Source organism: Stenella coeruleoalba (genome assembly GCF_951394435.1).
Source record: "Stenella coeruleoalba genome assembly, chromosome: 4".
Taxonomy (NCBI): domain Eukaryota; kingdom Metazoa; phylum Chordata; class Mammalia; order Artiodactyla; family Delphinidae; genus Stenella; species Stenella coeruleoalba.
In genome coordinates, this window is record NC_137149.1 from 132,242,890 (window position 1) to 132,270,525 (window position 27,636).

The 27,636-nt window shown below is 37.3% G+C and overlaps 2 protein-coding genes across 11 annotated transcripts in view; one reads left to right on the forward strand and one right to left on the reverse strand.

Annotated features, from left to right (window-relative positions):
• EMCN (endomucin) overlaps nucleotides 1-18,762 on the forward strand; it is an 88,309-nt gene extending 69,547 nt beyond the window's left edge. For both annotated transcript variants that reach the window (XM_079921016.1, XM_079921017.1), the window contains 5 exons: nucleotides 1,363-1,458; nucleotides 4,932-4,956; nucleotides 6,430-6,491; nucleotides 12,051-12,124; nucleotides 18,267-18,762. In XM_079921016.1, coding sequence (XP_079777142.1) covers nucleotides 1,363-1,458; nucleotides 4,932-4,956; nucleotides 6,430-6,491; nucleotides 12,051-12,085 — 218 coding nt within the window. In that variant the 3' untranslated portion in view covers nucleotides 12,086-12,124; nucleotides 18,267-18,762. The remainder of the gene's footprint in view (nucleotides 1-1,362; nucleotides 1,459-4,931; nucleotides 4,957-6,429; nucleotides 6,492-12,050; nucleotides 12,125-18,266) is intronic.
• The window catches only part of LOC307186164 (uncharacterized protein), a 437,480-nt gene that overhangs the window by 126,079 nt on the left and 283,765 nt on the right, over nucleotides 1-27,636 (reverse strand). The gene's annotated exons all lie outside the window — the stretch shown is intronic.

Genomic DNA, 27,636 nt, shown 5'->3' on the forward strand with positions numbered 1-27,636 from the left:
GTTTAGGTAAAGTCATTCCATTCAATAAGTCAGTATTGTATTTATTGAGCTGCTGATTCATGCCATCTTCATTTTGGGAGGCACTAATGATCTCATGTAAGGTCTAATATGAACCCAGCAGAACTTACTTAAAACAAATATTTAACCATAACAGTGAAGTGTAACCCACCCTACAAATGAATCTCCTAGCTATTCTCAATCCCCCGGTAAATATAAGGAGTACATATGCCAGCAGATGAGAACACCTAACTAAATAGTAACTATAACATCAATATCTCTACTTATATCCCTATGACAGCTTTTTCCTTTCTTCACTCTTGTTTTAACCTGGGAAATGACTGTCAGAAAAGAAGGCAGATGCTAAAACAAACAAACAAACAGCAAAGACCTTCTTTTAATGAGAACAGCAAAAACTCACCCTAGTTTACTGTAGCAACACCACTCCCCCAAGCAGACATTCACAAATACACACATGCTTATCTTTCTTGGACCATATTGTTCCACCATGATATCCATCTATATCCACTTATGTTATTGTATGCCTTTTTAGTCCTAAGGTATTTTTACAGAAAGATATTAGTGATTTTTTTTTTTTAAGAAGCCAGCTTTATGACTAGAGCATTTCCACTAGAACCAGTAGAGGATATATATTTCTTTTTCTTCCAGTTTTATTAAGATGTAATTGACATACAGCACTGCATAAGTTTTAGGTGTACAGCATAATGATTTGACTTACATACATCATGAAACTTATCACAGTAAGTTAGTGAACATCCATCACCTCATATGGATACAAAATTAAAGAAATAGAAAAATGTTTTTTCTTGTGATGAGAACTCTGGGGACTTGCTCTCTTAACAACTTTCATATGTAACATACAACAGAGTTAATTCTATTTATCATGTTATACATTAAAACCCTAGTGCTTATTTATCTTATAATTGGAAGTTTGTGCCTTCTGAATGCCTTCATCCAAGCTATGTATTAGTAACTTCACTATAAACTAGTAAAGAATATAAAGTGTGAATATGGTTCTGACCATAGGGGACAGCTTCTTCCTGGCCAGTCTCCCACCTCCTCATTCCTTCAGTCGCCAGGAAAGTGGGAACTGTCTTCCTTAGGTTTGGAGTTTTATTTCAGAAAGGCTACAAGACTGACATCAAGTGGATACATCAGAAATGACAACTAGGGCAAAACCCAGGAATCAGATAATTAACTTCTTTGCTTAAAAAAAAAATCTTCTTTTAAATAAAATGATGTTTAAAGAAGAAAGGAAGCATACATGCTTTTCCTCAGTTCATGAATGATTTGTTGTGAAATTCAATAGCCACTCTAACTGACAATGTCTCCAATACTTTTTAGGTATCATTTTGCCTGTGGTTATTGCTTTGATTGCAATAACACTTTCAGTCTTTGCTTTGGTGGGTTTGTATCGAATGTGCTGGAAGACAGACCCAGGTAGGTAACAGTGTTTTGTTTTATTTTGTTTCCCTAAAAGGAGAATAAACATGCTTAGTCTAAACTTGAACTTAAACTCTTAAGAGGAGAGAGGCATTATACACAGAAACGAACTGCTGTATTGCTTGATCACAGAGGTAGAGGGAAAGGGGCAGAGAAATCCACTGAATGCCGGTGAAGGTAAGGAGTAGAAATTAGCTACTGATGGCAAATAATATTGAATATGGACACATTTTTTTAAAATGAAAAAGCCCTGGTTTTGTGGGTGGTCAGGGGAATACGGTAGTAAAGAAGGCATAAAGTGACATGCGTTAACTATAGCGAAGATTTGTTCCATTTCCGTATAACAGAGAATAAAGGGAAGTATCGCTAAGAATTTCACTTTGGGACCCATAATTTCAAGAAGAGTGTTTTGTGACTTACTTCCCTCCTGGGAGGCACAGCTGCCTTCCTATGAAGGTGTCTTCCACAACTGTGTGTTCTGCTAATTGAATCAGTTCCTCAGGATTGGACACTATTGCAATTTTTAGAGGGATTCTAGTCCAACAATTCTTTATTATCCTCTTAATCTCTCCATTAGCTTTGGAAAGTCTTTCTTCTTTCATTGAAAATGACGCTGCCTTCTTTTACATCCTCACTCTTTTTCTTCTTTTTGCTGCTTCATCTTCTTCTCCCTGCCTCTTGAATATTTATGATTCCCATAATGGCATTACATTTTAAAGTCTTTTTTTAAATAAACTTTTAAACCTTAGGATAGATTTAGATTTACAGAAAAGTTGTGAAGATAGGTAGAGAGTTCCCATCTACCCTTATGATTAATATCTTACGTTAGTATGGTATATTTGTCACAATTAATTGACCCAAATTGATACGTTATTAACTAAAGTCCCGATTTTATTGAGATTTCTTTTGGTCTTTATTCAGTCTTTTTTCTGTTCCAGGAACTTGAGGTCTGTTTTTATTTCATGCTTCCTCTGAATCCCCCTCCAGTTCCTGGGAACTCGCCTATGTTATCTTAAACTTCAATCTGTCTTTCCATTTCAGACACCTTCCTGGTTGTATAATGCAGTGCCATGTATTCTGCTTCATCCATGTTATTCCTTCTCTTGGAATGTTCAGCCCACTGCTTAACTTTTATAACACACCTAATCTCCATCTTATCCATTAGAATCTAGCTTAAAAACAAACTTAGTCCATATTTTTTCGACACCCCATCTCTTTAAGCAGAGTGGAGTGTTCTATTACTTCTAATTCCACAGAATTTAATGATAGCATTCATCACACTATAATATAGTTACTTCTCTATAAGCCTGCTTCCTCTGAGAGTCAAACATCTTATTCTGTCTAGGCTGCTCTAACAAAAATGCCATAGATTGGGTGGCTTAAACAACAAACATCTATTTCTCGCAGCTCCCGAGGCTGACAAGTTCAACCAACACACCATCAGATTTGACGTCTGATGAGCACACTCTTCCTGGTTTTCAGATCTGCCTGTGTCTTCTTGTGGCAGAGGGGACAAGAGAATTCTCTGGGATCTCTTTTATAAGGGCACTAAGCCATTCCTAAGGACTCTGCCCTCATGACCTAATCACTTTCCAAAGGCCCAGCATCCTAATACCATCACATTGGGCATTAAGATTTAACATATGAATTTTGAGGGGACACAAACATTCAGTCCATAACTTCAGGCAACCCCTCCAAGTCACAAACTATGTATGACTCACATGGCATTGTGCATAATAAATAGCAGAGAGAGCCTTATGATACGCTTGCTGAGTTAAATTTTGTAATTTTCAGTAAAATAGAACCTTTCCTTTCCTCACTTTAATTCTAAACAGTTCACTAACAGAACTCTACCTAAGTCTAATATACTGTTAAAAAGTAAAAATGAATCATTTTTATGAGCCACGCTCTTCTTTGTTTACCCCATGGACAATGTGCCCCCAGGACACTAATGAATGCTGTTCCTGAGGCCAATCGCTGACTGTGCAGGGCGCGGACAGTTTGGCGCCTGAGCAAGACAGTGCAAGGGAAAGTAATGATATGAAAACAGCAGTGTTCATTTTAGCTCTTGCTGTAAAATAAGAAGAAAACAAATCAACGTCTTTCCCTCTGGGAGTTAGTGAATAAACTTCTTAATAAAGTCTGAAATATGTTTCTTCACTCAGTTTCCAGAGGGGAAATAGCATTTTTATAAATCAGTTTAATTTCTCTAAGTTTCTAAACCACCAATCCTATCTTTTATGGGAACTCAACCAATCTAGTTGAAGCCAGTGGGTGTTGAGTATACAGGATAGGGGAAAAAACTGTGGGCTAAATCCATCAGTAAAAATACGCTGTAGTGAAAAACTGCTTTGCATAGGAAGATTTGCAAATAAGTTATTTGAAAAGTTGACACTTTCTATTAAAGGGGACTTTATAGGTGAACTGGATTGTTGTTAAAACCCTACTGATGGTAGGGAAGATGAAGTTAGAGCTAGTTGGTGAATAGCATACCGTGCCATGAATTAAATTCTAGGGATTAAGATTCATGTTGGAGTAACTTAGCCAAGGTGACAGAAATAGCAGTAGCCAAAATTTTCGTGGAGATCAACGTCTTTATAAAACAATGATGGTCAAAGTCAAGAGAATGATATTCAAAAGGCATATCCTGATATGAGCTACCTTAGAGAGGAAAAGAAATCCAAGAGATGGGAGCCGAGCCATGGAATAAAATCACAGCAAAATCCGGAATAAAGCAAGGCCCTTAAGTGATTCCATTAAATATTTTGCCTAATAGGCCACAGATCAATGCAAGGTTTGACCAGCATGATCTGCTCCCGAGAGGCCATGCTCTTGTGCAGGATGAATCACTCTGCGTTCTCACGAGCCCGGCTTGCTTTCTACCAACCCTCGTGGAACAGCCCGGCAAAGCGGACAGAAGATTAGTTACAGTTAGTAGGCTCAGTGACGTTTTGTAGGGCACTTCTGAGAAGCTGAATCCGTGGGCTTCAGATGCAATTAGAAGCAATAGCAGCATCGTGGCTCACCACAAATACAGAGATTTAGGTCCCCAGAGAGAGCAACATATAAAGAAAAGCCAAAAATTCAATTCTTTGTTTTAAGAAGGTAATTCAATACTCTGAGAAGAATTTGTTTCCAGAGATACTGAAACCTTTTTTGGTGTCTGTGGGATGTACAATAATGGATAATAGTTCCACACAGTGATACGAAACTATAAGATTAAAATTAGTCCAGAGCTAAGTTCAGTGGAGTTGGCCTAGTTGAGACTATACCATGAATGGATTAGCTGTGACTGAGGAATGAGTAGTCACCACGTCTGAGGAAATGGTCAGTGGGGCGGGGAATGGGGCGAGAGACTGAAAAGTTAAAAACTGGCTTTAGAGACATCTTTGAGCAGAAAGTGGCAGGGGTCTCAGGTTTTTTGCAGCTAAGCTCCTCACAGCTCTAATAACAATTCCCTCCTCTCCTAGGCACACCTGAAAATGGAAATGACCAGTAAGTAATGCTACATCATTGTTTTCTTCTAGAAGCTCTGACCCTGTCATTTATATAGAGGAGAGTATTGATCCTCTACTCATACTTCTTCGGGTTTTTCAAGCATTTTGCAGAAGGCATAGTATATGGGGTTTGGCTACCTATTTGTCAGAGAGCTCTCAAGTATGAGAAATTCCAACAACTGGCTCTTAATCTTGGGTAAAGTGGTAAAATCAGAAATCAAAAGTTGCCCAAAAAATCATAGAAAAACATAGCTAGAGTTTTAAAATAGCTTTCCCATTGAAATTTTCAATATGCTTCTCACAATTAGGGAAAAATCATGCCTGCACCTTGAGACAGCTCTGAGTGGCTTTACTTTAATAACAGATGGTTATTTTGCTTCGACTTTACTAAAACAAACAAAGCAGTTGTTAGCAATCCTACCAACTGTTACAATCAAGGTGCTGCAAAGAGACAAACCATTGTAATGTCAAAACCAAATTCTGTGGTTAAGTTTTCTGTGTTGACCTGACTTTGTAGCCTGCCTTTTTGTGGGTGTTTTTGTATATTCATTGGGATGTGAACTTTAAGAATAATGTCCCAGGCTTCCCTGGTGGCGCAGTGGTTGAGAGTCCGCCTGCCGATGGGGACACGGGTTCGTGCCCTGGTCCGGGAAGATCCCACATGCCGCGGAGTGGCTGGGCCCGTGAGCCATGGCCGCTGAGCCTGCGCGTCCGGAGCCTGTGCTCCGCAACGGGAGAGGCCACAACAGTGAGAGGCCCGCATACTGGAAAAAAAAAAAAAAAAAAGAATAATGTCCCTACACCACCTACCATTCTTAATTAAAAGTAGAGGTTCTTGAGATGTCCAAGGAGAGGAATTGGGGTTTGAAACTATTTTGAGTCTGAGAAGGGATAGGTGGGAACTCTTGTTGAAATAGACAGTTCAGACACACTATACTGCAGTATCCACGACCTCATGAAAAGGAATTACCCAGAACTCAGATCAGTCCAAAAGGTTTGGAAACATTTCTATGTCTTCCCCTCACAATTAGTAAGTGGAAGCATGTGCAACATGGACCTCATGACAGGTGGGTTTTTTTTTTTTTTTTTTTTTCCAGCTGTGCCGCTCGGCATGAGGGATGTTAGTTCTCCCACCAGGGATCGAACCTGTGCCCCCTGCATTGGGATCGCGGAGTCTTAACCACTGGACTGCCAGGGAAGTCCCTACGTGACCCATCTTGATGTTTAATTTAGCTGATGATCATCACCATAACAGAATAACAGAGATTTATTGGCTTGATTCCAGAAATGAAAGTGCTATAAAAGTATATGTGTCTGTACATGAAGAAACACAAGTTTTGCCATAGAAACACACAAAAATATATATGCACGTGTATATTCTTCTTTCTGTTTGTATCATGTTTACTTTCCTTCACAGATATGTAATGCTAATTACTGTGGCGCTAACTTAATGTTTTCTGTTTCCAAATAGACCTCAGTCCGATAAAGAGAGTGTGAAGCTTCTCACTGTTAAGACAATTTCTCATGAGTCTGGTAAGCTCCCAGATTGTCGATTAGATGAAAAATGGCTATTTCAAAATCTAACTTGGATTTTGTTCATGTGAACATAACCAAAAAGCATAACTTCTCTAGAAAAACTCAATCATTAACTCCCAAGAAATACAAAATTCTCCTATGAAGAAAAGATGAGCCCTAGAAATATCATTTTTGGTAAGATTATTAGACTCTCTGGCTTTTGGAGGTTGCGTGCAGATGTGTTCTAAAGAATGGGTGGTGACTAGAGGCATTTTCTATTCTGCAGTAGTGGCAGAAAAAACACTAAGTATGCCGCAGGGTTTTTTTTTATAGTATTGCTGTTGTTTTGTTTCATTTTTGGTAATGGCTGTGTACAGTCAACCGGAACTAGGATTCATCAGTTAAAATGTATATCATATTTTATATCACTTCAAATACTTTAATTGAGCTTCTCAGTAAGGACAAAACACAATTTCCTACTGATAAAATTTACATTTCTTTTTTCTAGTTTCTTAGGTTTTGATTTTGTTTGGTCTGCAATCTAAAAAGATTTTCAAAATACAGCTATGATTTGTATGAATTATATTTGTATTGAAAGCAATGAAAAATGAGATGCTAGATAGTTTTTAAAAATTAAAAAAACACAGATTACATTTTTGTTTTGAGTAAACAAAATATTTAAAACATCAATATGACCAAAAAAATAAAAAGTATATAAATAAAAAGTAATTATGAGTTTTATGAAACAACCTATGTGGCTCTAATTTAAATATCAAGTTACATCAAGACATTTACTATATTCAGTCCCCCCAATTTTACCTATACAAAATACTCCCACAATACATATGTTATGTGAAGTGAGAGCTATCAGATGATAAACATTATAAATATGTTGCAAAAACGATTTTGTAAAACAAAAGGCTATAAATATAGTCCCAATTGAAGAGCAAGATATCAAAGGCTGAATAAGGTCCCCATTTCAGGTAGGAGATTCTAACTAGAACAAATTACAACAGATAAACAAAAGAGGTTGAAAAGCAAGGGCACCCAAAATCTGCAACGACATGGCCAAATCCCTCATGGGAGCCATTTTCTCTTAAGAGAGACTTTCATTCTCGTATCTCTTACACATTTCTTTATTCCCACACTGTTCTCTTGAAGGTAACTATATGAATGAATGAAAGAGTAAAATTCCTCCACAGGATAATTGGAAACCACTCACCAGTTTCTCCCGGCTGTTTACCAGCCTTGACTAAGTAGCTGAGCCTATTCTACTTGGTCAAGGAAAACCTCCAGGCAAGGAGACTAAACGTGGACCAGTCCTGAGTAAGGTTATGAAGGACCCGGAGTGCGACTACACCATTTATCAAGAAAAGCTCTCAGAATCTGCCTGTGACTTGTGAGCAGCATGACAACCTGTAATTTCATGCACGCTCCTTTATCCCCTCGGGATTTAAACCGAACACTCGGCAGCTTCTGGGGGTCTCCAAGCTGTGGACCAGAAGCCTCCGTATAGGAGCCCTTGGCTCTCCTGGTGAGGAGGGGCCTGAGATCAGGACCACCTGCTCTGCTACCTGTGTCTACCAGGGAAATGACAAGTGACACCAGAATCGCGGCTTTCAGGAGGGGAAATCCACAGAGAAACCTTGTGTTTCTTGGTTGCTAATTTGCTTTCTGATTCTTCTTCAAGGCCCAAGGATAATTCTGTGTAAGCTACTATCTCCCACCGTCATACTAACTGCAATAATAAGTGGGTAGATCACGGTGGGATAGTTAAGAAGACCCTGAACTACCCAAAGTTCCTTTTCTTCATAAGTAGCTTTTCAGGTCATAGGTCTAAGGAGGAAATATTACTATGGAAATAATAAGATCTAGTCTCTGGTACTTTTATTTCTGCCAACCTCAAGTTAGGAAGCACACTTCTTTTAAGAAAATAATCTCTCAAAAGTCAACCTAGCTGATTATAGAAAATATTTGGTAATAGGGGAAAACTAAAACGGGTGACTCTGAGTTGATTTCAGTAGCCTAGAACTGATAATCTAAAACAATGCCCTCCAAATTCTCTTTGTACTACCACAGTTTTTATTAAAGTCTGTCCACCATTAACAGGATTTGATGGTTCCTGAAACACCTGCAAACAAATCTCTTTCTACCTTCTTTCAAAACTTATTCAAACATGCTTTCGTTATAAAATTATGCTCACCACACTCAATAGAAATTACATTATTATAATTATTTTCACTTAAATCTCTCTTCCCTAATAGTGACATCATTCTAAAATATAACTAGAATAGTCTGAAATGATTAGGTTTTATATAAGTTCACAGGTTTAGCCTAAATTTCCACTATCTCCTATATAAAAATTTTTAAATAGTTAAAAAATACAGAAAAAGAATTTGATAGAATATGTGACTATTCACCACTCAGAACTGATGATTGTTATATATTTCATATTATGTGCTACATGGCCTAAGGGACATAGTATTAATTAATGCTCCAATGTGGGTAACAACATGAAATTTGAGATTCAATGGTCTTAAGAATTCATTGGATTGGTCAGTATGTCAATTTATAAACTCTGGTCTTATATCTCAAAATCAATTTTGCCATTTTAGAGGTCAATATATCATGTTTCCAAGGAAACAGAGCTCTGCAGCAACTCACCTTCAGGGGAATGCCAGTGGATGCTAAATTTTCTGGGTTTCTACAAGCCTCTATGTGTAATGGTTATTGTTCTGAGTATTTTCTCTGGATAAGACAGTTCCTTGCCTCAAGTCCTCCTCCTCTAATTGGCCATGGTGTTCATCCATCCACACTTCCTGCTTCTTCTAAATATGTTCTTTGTCAAGCAGGGTTCTTCCGTTGAAAATGTGGCCCATAATGTTTAAAATTTGATTATTTCAATTGGGAGCTTTCTTTAATGTAAAAGAGAAAGCCTACTAGGGTATACACAAGAACGTGCTTTCAGAAAAAAATGAGCACCAAACATAGCAGATCACGGAGTCCTTTATGAGAACATATAAGATGCCACTCAGGTTTAGTAAGAAGTCTTGCCAAGTTAAACATCCTCATGATTTACTACAAAATATACATGTGACATGATGCATTTTCAAGATGATTCCCACTTACACCACTCCTCAGAAAGTTAATGTACATTATCTCATTTTTAACATGTAAGGCTATACAAATATGAAGAAAATTGCCTAAATTAAGGAATACATGATTCCACAAAAGAAAGAAAATACTGTATCACTGAATTTAATTTCAAAGCATCACTTGGTTTTGAACTATTTGGAGGAAGAAAAAGCAGATCTGAATCCATTTATAATTTTCCTTTGCTTAGAAAACTCTGATAAGTTTTAATTACTTAAGATTAAGTTCCAACACTTTAGCACGTCTACAAGGCCTTTCATGATGTGCCAGATTTCACTTGCTCAAATTTTGAACCACTTAATAACATGTACTTCCCAGATGTCACTCATCTCCTATCCTCTGTGTTCCTCACTGAGCTCAAGCTCTTTTGAAGGGGGAGACAGCACCTTGGTCTCCTTTGTCACTCCCACCTCCCCTCCTACGCATTGTGGTAATTACATATTATTCATATATTAGTAAACTAATACTAATTAGTATATTATGGTAATTACTCATTAAATGTACAGTTACTTTTCTGTTTATTTATGTTTTACAAACGTTCATTAACAACTGGAAATGAACAACTGTAAAGATGAGGGAAAGATTCATAGATGTATAAAACCATACAGAGATTCGGCATGTTTTCACAGCCCCTCAATAGTTGTTGCGTCAGTCTCTGCATTTACACCAAGGCTTCCTTGACTGTCCCAACTGTACGTGGTCTTTCTCTCCTCTAACTGTTGATTGGCAAGTCAGCATGCACTACTGCCTTGAATATCTCTTCGTGGCTTAAACTGCCATTTTAATATCTGACCACGTTATGCATAATGGAGAATGGGGGAAAATGGTGACTAGAAAAGAATTTAAAATTACTTATGAGAGAAAACCTTGATATGATCAGTATTGGCATTTGGTGTATTTCTTTCCAGTTGTTTTTTTCTAGGTGTATATGTACTTTGTTTGCTTTTACCGTATATATCATTATTGTAACTGTTATTTGAATCATATGGTTATTGAATCTTTCCACACTTTCTATTCCCAGTTAGACAGACTTTTGGAGGTATTAAGAATTGAAGTTTTTCATATGAGTTGTTTTACATGACTCTGGCAGACAGTTGGGGTTCAATAAATGTTTCTTTTGTTTACTTCTTATTCCTGTACTTTATAGCCATGGATTCCAGGACATGCTGTGCTTTTTGTTAAATAAACAATAGTGAGCAAAGGGCTATAGCGGGTCAGGGGCTTGTGAGGGCTGTTGCTCTGAGCCTGACATTTTTTGAAGCAGAAGACTTAAGGATCTCTTGAAGGGGAGCCCTAGGTTTGTTCTTCTTAGGTCTCTGGTACTATTTACTATCGCCATGACAGTGCAGGTAACGGGTGACATCAATGGAGTCCCCAGAAGACTGGTTTCCTAGCTGGCAGATAAAAGCTGGAGCAAAACAATGACATTTGTTCTCAAAGCTGGACGCTTGGACCCATACTGCTTTTATATAATGTGACTGTTGTTGTTACTTGAATCTACATGAAAGACACAGGTAATGTGAAATGCTTTGAACACAAATCCAAGAGCAAGTAAAAATGCTTGGGGGCTTCCCTGGTGACGCAGTGGTTAAGAATCCGCCTGCCAATGCAGGGGACACGGGTTCGAGCCCTGGGCCGGGAAGATCCCACATGCCGCGGAGCAACTAAGCCCATGTGCCACAACTACTGAGCCCGCGCACCTAGAGCCCGTGCTCTGCAACAAGAGAAGCCACTGCAGTGAGAAGCCTGAGCACCACAATGAAGAGTAGCCCCTGCTCGCCGCAACTAGAGAAAGCCCCCGTGCAGCAACGAAGACCCAATGCAGCCAAAAATAAATTAAATAAATAAATAAAAAAAAAATGCTTAGAGCCTCTCAGCTCCCCATCATCCTAAGTTAATATTTATCTTTATATTGATGATGGAATAACATGGTTATTTTGAGCAACGTTCCCTGTGCTGCTTTGTACGTCACCAAAGTATTCATGCTGGCCTATAAATTCATTTTCACAAAACTCTCACTGAATTATTTAAACAAAGGACCCTAGAATGTTTTCCTGATAAAATGGCATTTTAAATATATGATGCAGTTTTGCTCAGGCACAGCCAGCTTATGGAACAAGCAAAATTCAATAACTTATTCCCTAGGGCGCCTCTCTTGCTATCACCTCCCAACTCACACCCCCTATCTGCAGGGAGTGAGTTAGCATTGCTCCTCTAGGGTAAAAATAAACAATGGCCGAATAAAGCTCATAAATCTTGGTGAACAATTTCCAGGCAATACCAAGAGGTAAGTTGTGGCTCTAATGACGTTCTTGAAGGGAAATTGGACTTTCCTTGAAAAACAGAAAACAAGCCAAGAAACTTTTATTTTCATTGTTATTCACTCTCTGAGCTTATAGATCAAAGCATATCTTCTGCTTTTAGGTGAGCACTCTGCACAAGGAAAAACCAAGAACTGACAGCTTGATGAATCCTCTCCACACCTGGGCAATAAATATGTAAGTTCCCTAATTCCACTCACTGAGATACTCATTAATATCTGTTTTGTTAGCCTGCTGCAGCTCAGATTATTTTTAAAGACTTTTATAACCTGAAAAGTTAATAGCTTGTGTCCGTTAAACCATCATTTTCTATTTGTCTAAAAACAAACTCTAAGAACATTTGCCAGAGAAATAAATGTCTTGGGGGCTGAAGAAGATTCTTCCAGTTGCCCTGCCTACCTCAGGAATGATACAATTCCTCCTTTCTGCCTGTTCGTAATGTTTCCTCATAGATGTAGTTTGCCTCTGCCTGGGTCAGCATATATATACTTAACAGTGGCAGTTAGACAGGGTTCTATTGCTAAGGAAGATTTGCAGGACCCAAAATGACAGTAAAAAAAAAAAAAAAGTATATGACATAGGAGCTGCATTAAGGTAAGAATGCGCATCACAGCCAAAGGTTGGCTCAGGGAGAGGGGTCCAGAGATGCCAGGTGGGAGGTACAATTGTCCTCTCTCAGTAAGAACCATACCCAGATGTACTTTCTCTCTGGAGCCAGGAACCATGGATGTGTGCACAAAGTACCTCAAACAAGGTGATCCAAAATGCACCCTCAGCTGGGGTCTCTTATACAGTAAGTCCCCTACATATGAACCTTCAAGTTGCGAACTTTCAAAGATGCGAACATGCATTCCATCAACGTCAGGCATGAGTGAAATTGCACTCTGTCTCCTATTGCTAACGACCCTTCAGCTCTACCATCTCCCACCTCCTCTCTCTCCTCCAGTCAGTAACTCTTCTTGCCTGTTGACTCGATGCCAGCCCCTGTATGCCAGCTGTTGTACTACTGTACTTTTCAAAGTACCATACTGTAAGAGTAAAAATGTTTCCTTCATTTTTTGTTTTTTTTAATGTATTATTTGTGTGAAAAGTATTATAAACCTATGACAGTACAGTACTATACAGCTGATTGTGTTAGTTGGGTACCTAGGCTAACTTTGTTGGACTTACGAACAAATTGGACTTACGAACACACTCTTGGAACAGAACTCGTTAGTATATAGGGAACTTACAGTACCCAGATGGTCACGTAGGCACATTCTTGCTATATAACTAGATGAGCGACAGAGCCCTCCATGTGTCTCAATGAGACCAGATGCAAGGTGATCAATCTCATTACATTAATTGTTAATCAATGAATAATTGAAGCCTCTCAAAACTATGATTACAAGCAATTGCTATTCTGTGTGTTCCATTCTTTGACCAGGAGTCAGTGCAATGCAGGTACATGTCTTATTTCAGTAAAACAACTCAGCCCGATTTCAGGCCTGCTGGAATTAACCTTTCCAGTTTAGCATGGGACCGTCTTTTGCTTTTCTAGAATTGGGTAAGAAAAGTTTCTTTTGACTTATTTTTCACAAGCAGCATTGATTAAGTGCCCTCACAATTAGGGTTTGATCATTTTTAGAACCTGCAGAGAAATTTACCCTTTAGCAACTAATAGTAAAAAAGCAAAAGAACAGATAAATAGGTGTATGCCCAGAATTGGCCTAAACACAATGGTAGTCACTCTGGGTAGCGTCCGGGGGGAATATCATTGTTATGCCCACTACCTATGTCTACTTCCCAGCACAAAGACAGTGCTGTTATGGATACTCAGCCAGTGTTTATTGCATAAATGATGCCAGCCATGCTTCTCTGGCCAGGAGCAAGAGATGTAAACAAAGGAGTGTCATCCAGACATGCATCAGTGTCAGAATTTCATCCTTCTCTAGCCAGCAAGGGATGGGTTAGGATGAGAGGAATCTGGGCCTTTGCCTATCCTTTTGCAATGCACTCTTTCAGATGCAAGATTCAAGAACCTGAGAAGTGTGAGCAATTTGTGGAGACGTGGTCCAGCCCTCTCTAGTATATGGCAAGCTTCCTTCCGTACAAGCTATGGTTTCTTTGCAATCCTGTGGCTAGTAAAAGGATGCCTTCCAGATTGTTAAAATGCTCAAATCTTAGTGACTAATTGTCCAGTTTGGAGGAAGAAGAAGTCTTCTGTTCAGTTGGGAAGAGAAAGAAAGAAGAGTCTCTATGCAGGAGACAGTCTCTATACAGAAGAAAAGGAAGAGTACTGACCCAAACAAGCTCAACAAAATGAATTATTATCCAACTCCCATTCCTTTCAATTTTTGTACTTGAAAAAATATTCCTAGCCTCTAATCTCATGTCTTTTGATCTGCAGAGGTAAATAGCTTCTGTTGCCTTTCTGAGTAATTGTGGAATTACATAACAATGTTCTGAACAGTAAAGATGAAAGTAATGGGAAGAAACATATTTGAAATTGGTCAGTTCTATTGTCTATTTGTCTTACTCTTTTTCAATATATTTCTATTAGCAACCATTGTACTTTAAATGTAGTAACCGCTGAGTAATTGCTTCCTCCTAGAAATCAGATATCACCTAGAAATAAGATATCAACTCAGAAATTCAGGATAAATAGGAATGCATTTATCAGAGCTAGAAGTTGAGAAAAGAAATTGAGAAGTCTTTGGATTGGTATGCAACCGCAAACACTGATACGGACACATTCACTCATGTTAAAATTTTTCACCTCAGGATAAATTTCTAGATGTATTTAATGCCTGCTGCTTCGTATAACGATCATCTATTTTGTGCTGAATGTTATATTTAATGGAATTCCAAAATACCTTTAATCTATGACCCTTGCCCTCTCTGCAAAGCTTTGTCTAGTGAGAACATGAAATCGCACATAAGAAATAAGAAAATAGAGAAAGAAGTTAAAAAGCTATATGGGCATGATTGATACAACTGATCAATTCAATCTAGTTCTAAAATCTCTTAAGACTTTTATGTCAACAAGAGGAAGGTTGATAGGAGTTTCAAAAAATATTATCCTTCACTGCAGATTTATTGCTATATTTAGGGACCATAATTTATTTAGAATAAGAAAATGATTATTTTAGTTTAAGCTTTCCCTGTATAATTCATTTTCCTCCCAGCTACTAGCTGATACCTCCCTCAAAATGGCTGTTAGTGCAAAAGTAACTTGTGGTAAGTTTTGAAGGCCGCTGGAATCAAAGATTAGAGATACATTCGCTGTATGCACTTCTACACATATTTGTGCTCACTTGTAATGCAAATATGCTCTGTTATCTTCTTCTGAGATTAATTCTTTTATGACAAGAGATTAATTATTTTATGACAAAGTGACAAGGAATTGATTTGCTGTTACATAGGACTTCTGCTAAGGCCAGAATTTTTATGCCAAAATGCAGAGCAGGAAAGCACATCCTTTTCTTACTGATGCCAACAAATGGTCTGAACAAATTGGTTAATAACGAGTGTGAAGGGACATTAGCTAATAATATCTATATGGGGAAAATATATAAAAAAACTAAATGTAAAAAAAACTAGAAGAAAAATTTGTTAGGTTGTATTATGTGCCTGATTAAGAATTTTCAGACCAGGAAACAATATAACACAATGGAAATAATTAGGAATTCTACTACATCATGACTTAAAATTTCCAAACATAAAAATTATCATAAAGAAAACTATAAATTATAAATCAGGAATATGTTTGTCATAAATATGAGACCAATTCATTAATATTTTAAATATACAAAGACAGTTATACAAATCATAAATTTTTTAAATGAGCAAAGGCCAGGAACAGGCAATTCACAGAGGAGGAAATAAAAATGGTAATATAAAATTATAGAAGAGTTCCTGTACTATTACTAATCAAAAATGGAATTAAGACCAAAAAAATTATAACCTTCAATTACTTGAGTTTTTCTTTTCCTAATTTTTAAAAATCATACTGGTGAAGTAAATAGTATCATATGCTGCATTTGACAGTATAAATTGGATTAACTGGATTAATCTTTCCAAAGAGCAGTTTGGTAATATTCACTAAGAGACTTAAAATATTCACATTTGTCACCTAGTAACTTCACTTTTAGGAAATTTTCAAAAGGAAATTATTTGAAATGTGATTAAAGATTAATATACAAAGAACGGTAGCAAACATTTAGAAACAGCATGTCCAGTGGTATGGAAATTTCAGATAAATTAGGTATGATCCAATCAATGACATTATACAACTAGCAAAAGTGATTATCAAGACAATTTTTAAATTGCATGTAGACATGTCCAAGATATATCTTAAATGAGGGGAAAAACAATTTTAGAACTGAAAAGAAAGTCTTTTGATTGTTCTGAGAGCAATCCTGTGCTTTAGAAGGGAGGAGACCTACTGCCACCTGGCCGCTCCCTCTCCAGTAGGTCTCCTGTCCGTTCTGTTCCAAGCCACCTGCCAGTTTAAGAAGTGAGGGGAGTTTCAGATCAACGAAGAACCAAGGGGCAGCAAGACCAATAACTTGCATGAAAGTCTCATCCCACAGATCCTCAACAAAGTGGAATGTTACCCATTTCTATTTTTCTTGCAGATGCAATTCACTGTACTTCTGTAATTTTCTAAATGATATCCTTGATCATCTAAAAGCATCTTTGTGAACTTCCAGAAAAGCTTAACATGTGCTTCAATTATTTTTCTTACATTTTAAAATGAAGAATGAGGGCTAAAAAGAAAACATCACAAGTAAAGCAAGATTTATTTTCTGATCCTAGTCTATGGCCTTCAACAAATTTCTTTATAATGCTTTGCAGTAGGTTCCACATCTATAAAACCAGGATAGAATGATCTTTTCTCCTAGAACCATTGTGCTTCTTTGCTTATAAAGTGTTGTCAATATGATTAAAGAATCTATCATGGGGGCTTCCCTGGTGGCGCAGTGGTTGAGAGCCCGCCTGCCGATGCAGGGGACACGGGTTCGTGCCCCGGTCTGGGAAGATCCCACATGCCGCGGAGCGGCTGGGCCCGTGAGCCATGGCCGCTGAGCCTGCGCGTCCGGAGCCTGTGCTCCGCAACGGGAGAGACCACAGCAGTGAGAGGCCCGCGTACCAAAAAAAAAAAAAAAGAAATGCCCTGCTTTACAGTCCTTTCCACAGACTAAGACTTGACCTGGATCCTGTGTCCACTCTCTGGTCTTCCAACTGTCCCGCAAGACACAGTAACCAGTGTCCGGCTCCCGCACTGCAAGGCAGCAATGCAACCATCCCTCGCAAAGGCCCTGCCTCACCGATCATGCCATGAGGGAGCAAGATGCAGGTCTCCACGCTGGTCCACTGCCCACCCTCACCCCCACCATATCCTCCTCCTCCCAGACTCCAGCAAACCACCAGCACTGCCATCTGCAGCACGACAGCACCTACCCTGCCATGCCGGGCATGTGCCCCTTTCCCAATTAAAGCACAGAAGCTTCCATCTCCTGCTGTTTTGGGGCGCCAATACAGAAACTTCTTTCTGTACCGCAAACAAGAACACCCAAAGTAATAAACCAAAGCCCTGACTCTCCTTTCTGTGAAGGAGAAGTGCAGAGTTGCCTGTTCACTCTTCTCCCTGATAAGTACACGGAAGCAAAGCATGAAACTTGCCAATCAATTTCTTAATTACTCACATTGTTACCCCAAGCAACAGACCTCGAACGATGTCGCGTTAGTGATAGGGTGCGGTGAAGTGCTTTAATCAGAAGAGGAGTACGATGAGATTTGTGCTTGAGACACATCACTGAGTGTTCAGTGTCGAAGATTAATTCAACAGGAGTAAGACTGGAAGCGGAGAGGTCAGAGGGCTATTTCAGTATTCCCCGGGAAAAGAACAAGGGCTTCACCAGGTCTGCAGATACAGTAGGGATACAGAGGAAGAGGCAGAATAGAATAAAGAATTGTCTGGAAGGTGACATTCTCCAGAAGTAGGGATTGTGCAAATGTAGGCATTGGGGAAGAACTATTAGGGGTATAGATTATGCCCACACATCTAGCATGAGTGCCTGGATGGATCATGAAGGTAAGAGCAAAGATTGGAATTACGGAGCGAGAGGGAATAGGTTTGGGAGGCAGTCTAGTGGGTTTCCTTTCAGACTTGTTGAGGTTGAAGTGCTTATGAGACATTCCAGTGACTCTACTGGGTGGAAAAATTCAGCTGGTCGCTAATATTTCTTACCAAGAGATGGTGTCCCCCAGCATCTCTACGTCTTCACTTTCTTAGAATCTGACCTTTTTTGTTTCCCCCTTTCCCACCCCACAGGCTTACTCTTCAGCTTCTGTGCTCCACGGTTAGAAAGGGAGAAAGCCCTGTGGATTCAATCCTGACCTCCAATCCTGCTCGCCAGTGTGCACCTGTCCCAATAAAGTGATGTCCAGATGACACGCAATAATCTAAGAGAATCGGAAACCATCCTGGGCCTCTCCTGTCCTCTAAGATGTGAAAAAACACATTACCACATTTTATAGGAACATTCCTAGGGGAGGGAATTTTAGGAGGGGCATCTGTGAGCAGGTAACCTGACAGCCCAGGCAGGTGCCTTCACTGATGAAATGACTGTCCCTTGAGTTTAAAGTTTTCAGAACTAACATTTCTTATCCACGGAGACTTTCCTACTTTCTCAGTGTTCTTTTATTACCTAACGTTTGTATTTATTGTTTTCTACTATGTTAATGCAGGGAAAATTTGCAAGTGTATTATTAAATATTGGGTCAAAATCCTGCCATGCCACTTTGTACATAAAGATATTTTATTCATACTTACATGTGTTACTTTTCATGAATAATTGCTGTACTCAACACACTAAAAATATGATAATATGACTGTGAAAATGGCAATGATATTGTCTTCCCATAATTATGAGTATTTTTGGATTGATTATTAGACTATGAGAACTCACTAATGAAAGGCATCTAATAAGTGAGAAAGGGACAAAGGATTCACGTATCAGACCCTGTTCAAGGGAAGTCAATTTACCATTTCTTTGGTCTTTCTCTTTGTAATTCACACTATGTGACAAGGATGTAAGGGCATTTATGACACTGTACTGCATTCATTATGAAGATAACAGGACTGTGATTTTTCATAATCGATTTGATTGACACTATCTCTGTGCATTTTTATTTTCTTTTAGAAATGTACTGATTTGTTCTAGCAATCATTCTTAAATCTCCAGTTTGTAGAAACCAACATTTCATAAATACATAATTGTGATATTATTTTTCAGTGTATCACTTTCCTAAAAATACCGTATGATTATAGCTGCCGCTCCATCAGGGTCAAATTCTTCTGTTGAAGGCTGAATGATAAACCTTGACCACTCCTTGGACACAAGGGATCAAGACATCATGATGGCTGAAGTTCTGTGGAAAGTTCTGGAACAAAAACGCTGCCAGGGGCAGCTCTTTAACTTTTATGATTGCCTAAGCTGATTTCGGTGCTAAATTATCCTAGTGATACAAGGACAATGTAGTAGAGACAGAGGGTACATTTAAAACTACCTTTTACAATTTATTTTGTTGCAGTGTATTTTAAAATGTTCAGCGTTGAGGATTATGTGAATAATCACTTTGGTTTTTGCTCCCTGATGTCTGCACGACTTCTAATCAAGGACCAAACAAGAATACTTATATTTTTTACTGGTGCCTCTTTATGTTTCTTTGAGAAGAAAAATGGGGAATAAAAAAGAAAAAGAACAACAATAGGGTATAGAAAAAGGCTAGGATCTCCAGTACCTACACTTTCCCTTGAGGGGTGCTTTGCCCATGCTTAACTCTAACCTAGAAGTCTTTAAATGGGTGCAGCAGTGGCTAGAGCATGCCAACCATGGAGCATTTGTCTTCAAAAGAAAAATATTCCAACACCCCCAGAATGCTTTACAGAGCAAAAGCATTGTTACACAGAATGTAGTAAAGATACAAACTCTTCTGCAATTTAAATTACTACAAGTGATATGCTATTTTGACTTCTAGAAAAACCATTTTCTTGACCTTAATAAATATTGTTCGAAGGGAGTTTATAAGGATCAGGAAGAAGGAAAGCTTTTTAAACATAATGAAAGAATGAAATTCACTCTAGTTCAAGAATTATACATAAGGAATATGCTTTATACTTACAACTATAGCATTAAATCTTTAAAAAGTCAAAGTGATAAGAGGATTGAGATATTTGCAGAGATATTCATGGCATTTTGTAAAGTCAATCTCAAAGGTAATGTCTGCATTTTTATAAGTCAACTTGAATGTCTGTTGAAATAAGGCACTTGGTTTTCAAGCCAAAATTATCATTAATCAGATGTTTTTTTAATTATCTGATTTAGATGATTTACTTTTTTTTGAAGCCCTCCCACCCCACCCTCGCCCCTACTATTTTTATGCCTGATTTCTTATAAGTTTTTTATTCTGATATACAGTTCAAATGTCACTGCAGCCAAGGAAAAAATGTATTTAGATCAAAGGCAAACCTTTCTGTGTGTTTGTTCTGCATGACAATATGAATATAATTTAAGTCTATCAATAGTCAAAACATAAACAAGAGCTAATTAACTGTTGTCATCTAAGAATAAGCGGATGTTGTTGTCTGACACACTGGCTGTGATCAGTCAGCAGAGAAAGACTTCTAAATTCCCCTTGCTGAGCTGAAATATTCCCTTACATATCTGACAAATCTGTATCTTATTTTTTGTCTACCTGCCAAACTTAAGTTCTTGAGGATCAACTTAGGACACCGACAAACCTTCAACAATGAGCAGGCTAGCTCTTCCGCCTGATTTTTCTCCATCGAGAATTTATGGGGTTTTAAAAAGAAAAGTCCTTTAAAAGCTGTTTTTTGAGTGGTAGTCTCAAGACTGTGAACTTGTTAATTATTGCCTAATATTGAAGATATCCGTCATTGTGATTAATTAACTAATAAGTACCTTGAACTGAGAATATGTCATGGATTATCTACAGAACTTCTGGTCAACATTTCCCCACAAACACAAACAAGACTTCTCATGTTCCTTTAAATGAGTATACTTTGTCTTTTCTTCAAGGGGATTTATCCTATGGGCCTGAACACCTTTTTCTTGTTCTGGATACTTTTTAAAGGAAAAACAGTTTTGATAAATAATGAAAAAACCTCTATCTTGTTCATCAATATTACATTCCTGAACTTAAAGTCAGAATTCTACCAAAGTGATTACGGATAATATCATTGGTTAGTGACACTGTGTCTGAGGCACTGTTTCCAGGCACTGTGCTAAAACCTTCACATCTGTCATCTCAGTTAATAAGAAAACAATGATAAGATACAACTTCTAATATTACGTTATATTTTTTTATTATTTTTCTCAGCAGCAGCATATTCATTTTAGATATATGGAAACCAAGACAGAAAATTAAATAACTTACCCAAGGTGGTACAACTAGTAAGCAGTAAAAATTTGGATTCCAACCTAAACCCCAAATCCCTGCTCTTCATCACTTTATTACTTAGTCTTTCTAATCTCAGTTTACCTATATATAAAAACGGGCTAACAATTATGCTCCTGGCTATAGTTAGTGGTAAAAGGACCACTTTACCATCCCATTATAAACAAAGGTGACAAAGTCATGCATTAATCCTATGAAATCTCCAAAAAACCTACCCAAATTAATAAATTAATTTGTAATAGTTGAAGAATATAAGATCAATATACAGGATCAACTGGTTTCTTTTATTTAGTAACCAAAAAATGAAAATTAAAAATATATATATACCATTTACAATTATGCCAGTATATATAAAATTCTGAGGGATAAATTTTACAAGATATGTTCACTCCCTGTACACTTAAAAACTGTCAAACTTCTAAGAGAAATTAAAGAATACTAAATCATGCATTAAAAGACTCAGTAGTATTAAGATGTCAGTTCTATTCGAATTGATCTACAGATTTATTACATTTTCAGGCCAAATTTAATTTTCTTCTTTGTAGAAATTGTTAAGATGATTCCAATGTTTATATGGAAATAGAATGGACTTAGAATAGCTAAAACATTTTCTTAAAAGCCTAAATTTGGAGGACTCACAATACTGGATTTAAAAACTTACTTTAAATCAAGACAGTTCAGAACTGACCTAAGAATAGAATTTAATCAATGAAATAAAATAGAGATTACAGAAAGAATCAAATGTATGCTTTTCTCCTATAGACACATGAATATATGGTCAACTGATTTTTGACAAGGGTGCCACAATAATTCAATGGGGAAAGGACAGTCCTCTCAACAAATTGTTCTGGAACTCACGTGATGAAAAAGCAAAGCTCAACGCTTACCTCATACCACACACAAAACTGACTCTAAAGTGTCATAACCTTAAACGTTAAATCCAGATCTATAACATTTGCCTTCTTTAATGTCAGTAAAGATTTCCTAGATAAGGCCCAAAAGGCCAAAATTAAAGACAACATCAGTCGAACTTTAAACTAAAAATTCTGCTCTCCAAATTGAGCGTTAATAAACTGAAAATGCAAAGCCAAAGGATAGGAGAAAATATTTACATTATATATATCTGACATGGCTTAGATCTAGGACATGTGAGGAGCTCAAAAAGCTTAAAAATAAGAAGTCAATCCACTGAAAAACAGAAAAAAATTAGAAAAGACAATTCACTAAAGGGGATATATGATTTTCTGATAAGCACATGAAAAGACACTCAATATCAGTTATTCATCAGGAAAATGCAAATTTAAAACTACAATGAGATACCACTACATATCCACAGGAGTGGCTAAAATTATAAAGGCCAACAATGCCAAGTGTTGATGGAAATATGGAGAAACTAGAACTCTCATACATTGCTAGTGGGAATGTAAAATCATTCAACAATTTGAAAAACAATTTAGCAGATTCTTCCTGGGATAAAATTTAAAAAGTTAAATATATACTTCTTGTATGACACACCATCTCCACTCATATGTATTTACCCAAGACAAATGAAAACACATGTCATGGCTATACAAAGACCTGTAACCAAAGGTTCATATTAGCTTTATTCATAATAGCCAAATGTTACTAAACAAATTGTGGTATAGTCACACAATGGAATACCACTCAGAAATAAAATAGAAAAAAACTACTAATACACCCAACAAAATGAATCTAAAAAACATTATGCATTATGCTGCAAAAAAGAAGCCACACATAGTGGAATGCATATTTTATGACTTCATTTATATGAAGCACTAGGAAAGAAATCAGCCCAGTGGCTGTCTTGAGCCAGGATATAAGGGGAATGCCAAGAGAGAGGAAATTTTTTGAGTTGATAGAAATTTCTGTAGTTTGATTATGGCATTGATTACAGAGGTGTACATATTTGCCAAAACTCATGCTGTAGACTTAAAATGGGTATATTTTTATATGTAAAATATACCTTAATAAAATTGACTTTAAAGGTATTTTTAATAATTAGTGATGTTGAGCATCTTTTCATGTGCTTTTTGGCCATCTGTATGTCTTCTTTGGAGAAATGTCTGTTTAGATCTTCTGCCCATTTATAGATTGGGTTGTTTTTGTTTTTTTTGATATTGAGCTGCATGACCTGTTTGTATATTTTGGAGATTAGCCCATTGTCAGTTGCATCGTTTGCAAATATTTTCTCCCATTCTGTGAGTTGTTTATGATTTCCTTTGCTGTGCAAAAGCTTTTACGTTTGATTAGATTTTGAGCACCCTTCTCTAGTATCAGGTGTTTGTGATATCTGTGTATGCCCTTGCTCACAAATATAAACCAAGCCTCTGTGTGTGTGTGTGTGTGTGTGTGTGTGTGTGAGATAAACTCTGATAAAGGACAGAGTGTCTTTGGCATGCTGGCAACATATTATTAGAGAGCTTCTCCTGCTGCTGTTACAGTACAGTATAATAATGCTGTGTGCATTTAAATTATAAATGTAAGTACAGTACATTATTTATAGCATTTTGCTTGGAACTAAAACTAAAGCAAATGAAAGCATTTAAAACAAAAACTGTCAGCCACTACATTGCTGTTCCCATTGGATTGCCATTTAATGATCTCAAAGAGCTTACATGAGTTGATAGATTGGAGGAGGCACAGATGAGGTTTTCGCGGGATTTGCAGTGAAACCCACTTATTTGCTGAGTGCGGTACCACTGTTTGTGATATGTGTGCTACAAGAGGCAGGTTTTAACTAATTAGTTTTAATAATTAGTTCTATTAGTTAAGAACCATGATTCAGAAAAGTACTGAACTTCACTTTGACATCCGCGACAGATGAGCCCAGTCTCAACTCTGTCTTGTTGTTGGGATATGGCCACTCCCTGGGATTGCCATGAATTTTTATTTCAAAAGAAGACTAGTTCCTCTAAAATCCTGCTAGCTGAGCTTCCCACTCTGTGGAGGTTCAGAATGTGGAGTATAGAAATGAAGTTGAACTGTCTGGATAGAGAAATGTGGGAAGTTTTCAAAGGTTGAAGTTTTTAAAAATGTGTGTGGGAAGGGAATAGAAATTGAAATCATCTATTAATACCACATTCTAATAGTTATCAACATCATCATCATCATTCTCAATAAAGTTTTATTACCTCCTACTAGCCCAGGGTATTGTTTTAGACACAGCAGTAACCAAAAGACACCATAAGTGATAATTCCCTCTAGGAGCTTATTATATAGAAGATAATACATATAGTTTAAGAGGAGGGCTCTTTGTGACTTACTGCTAACATGGGCAAGTGAGGTGAAGTGATTAAATGGAAAACTAAATGTTATAGGGCATTGCTTGTTCTCCAAGCTGTGTGCACTGGGCACAGAGCACAGGCATGGAATAAACGATGAGCTCTGAGTTAGCGATGAGCTAGGTTCCATCAGTTTTCCTCTCAATTCTGAGATGGTGATATTAAGGTTTTGAGAAGATTAAGTAAAATAATGCATGCAAATCATTTAGCACAATGACTAGCATATAAACCAAGCATGAAAAACAATGACTTCAAAACAAAACCAAATTAAATGTAGCAGAGGGCTGATACAGACAGTTAAGTATACAAGTTTCGAGCATAAATAGAAGCCACATCCTGGAAAAGTTCTGCCTCTCTTTCTATAGGTGCTAAAGAAACTCTACATGTATTTCAGCCAAGTAGAAGCTTATGGAGGCAAGAAATAGTTAAAGGATGATGCCGCAGCAGATCTTTTTTGTTTTGCTTTTAAATTAATGTTAATGCAGAAAGGAAGGAAAAGGGCAGAGTCAAAAATATTTCCAAAAGAATATGTGTGATTTTGATGCTGAGAATAGCTCCTTTGAGTGGCACAATTTAATGCCACGGGATTATATTTCCTTCTCTCAGTCTATTTTAGGGGATAGTTTGGGCCAAAGATCAAGAAAGACTCCCTTCTCCTTGCTGAACCCAATTAATTAATAAGGTACTTTACTAAAGCAGTGAAAGGGTCACACTCTTAAGATACAAACATTCATCTAAAGATTTCCAGAAAAGATCCCTTTATTTGCTACTCAACTCAGTATTAATTAATAATCAACAATTACCCACACTGGATTTTCAGACTTCAGCCACAAGAGTCTCTCTCCTGAATTGTTTCAAAGGCCTGAGATTTTCTGTGACTCACCCCACTCTATCCCCATTTTAAAAGGCATGGATTTTTAAAAATTGATTCATCCAGGATCAAGGTCGACAGATCACTGGATCTGTCCTTTGAGGTAACCTGCCAGCTTCTTTTATCCCAAGATGATGAACAGCAATAATAACCAATTACAATTTATACTGTCCAATTATGGGCATTGGGAAGCAGGTTTCCATTATTCTGTAAAAGACATTGCAAAGTTTCATGTAGGCAAAAATCCTCATGAAAGTGCAAGCTATGACAACTTAAGCACATCTTGTACTGTGTCATCTTATACATAAACTTGCCATAATAACCTTGTGGGTGGGTTGGGTTGCTATTATCAATTTTCCCCTTTTTATATATACGGAAACATATGGTTGGCTCCCAGCAAAATAATTTATTACTAACGAATATGCAGACTGTTTATAAGTGGCCAAGAAAGCTTTGGCTATAATCCAGGTCTTCTGACTTCTAGTTCAAAGCCATTTCCATCAGAGAAGCTGAAATTTATCTTTCCCTAGACTTGAAAGATCAGTTAGCCTACTGACCTTGCCCGGAATGTAATCGTGACTGCTAGATTACCAAAACTGTCATTATTGTCAACAAGAAGTTATTCAGCCAAAGACTTAAAAAGAAAATTCTCTTAACACCTTAGCTTCATGAAGAAAAAAAAGAATTTAATAGGTACTTATTTGGAGACACTTACTATCAGAATGTTTTGGGCTAACAGAATGATTAAACCTTACATATTCACTGATATCTAAGCAAATTATATCACTAGACTCACAATCCTATGACAACTTTTCTATAGTCTAAAGCAATGCTATTCAATAGAAATGTAATGTGAGCCACATATGTAATTTAAAATTTTCTAGTAGTCACATCAAAAATAGAAACAGATGAAATTAATTATTTCAGTATATGTATACATTAACTATGAAAGAAATACGTTCTTTTTTCAAAACTAAGTCTTTGAAATCAGTTGTGCATTTTACACTTACAGCCCATCTCAATTCAGACTTGCCCACATTTCAAATGTTCAATAGCTACCATGTTTCAAGACTACCATATTGGACAGCATACGTCCACGGAGTCTAGGACCCCCAATCCTGATATCTAGTAACTAATACCCAAAACTAAAAAGAGGGAGCAGGAAGACAGAAAAATACTTTAAAATATCAAATAGTTCAGAACCAGTGCTTAGTGATAGAATCAAATACTTGTCAAGCTATACAATTAATTCTTCAAAATAAAGTGTTGTCTATATGATTTTTATAAAGGAAAACTGTGTTAAATTATAAATCAGTTGTCCTACTAGATACTCCCATTCTCCAGTTTTCTTCTCAAAAAAGACTACAACTAGGTTTTTAAATCTAATATATTGCACGTGGACCCAGCAGATATTTCCGCTTGGTATCAATAGTGAGATAACTATTAGGAATGTAGTTAGAGATAAGGTAAGATCATTTTCAATTTTATCAACCACTCAGCATGTTGCAAATTGGTAAAGAGGAACCACCTGTGAACCAACAGGGGCTTATCATTCTCTATCTCTTACACTATAATGTTTCCTTGAGGCATTCACTCATCTGCGTATTCTGTATTCGATTAGTTGTATCTACCTTGAATCTGTGACTCTTTTGTCAGGACATAAGCACGATTAGGCAAAGCAAAAAATCTTCCCCAGTCATTATCACTTTGGTTTATGGTCCACCACCCTTCTGAATCTAGTACTGTCCATGAATTCTAGGTGAAAGTTATCCTCAGTGATCCATGGGTAACTGCATTTTCAAAACCCTTCCAGTTATTTTCCACCCTCTTATTTCGATCACAATTAACTACACGCAAATCCCTGACTATTCCAGACTCTAGGTATTACTACCTTCCCCAGAAATGCTCTTCCTCTTAGACCGCCATCCTCCATAACTCTTAGACTTTATAGCTTTCTCTAAAGACCCACAACAGAATTCACTGTCACTCCTTCTGTGTCTCATTGTACATTTTATATAACTCTATTATATCTCACAATTGATTGCAAT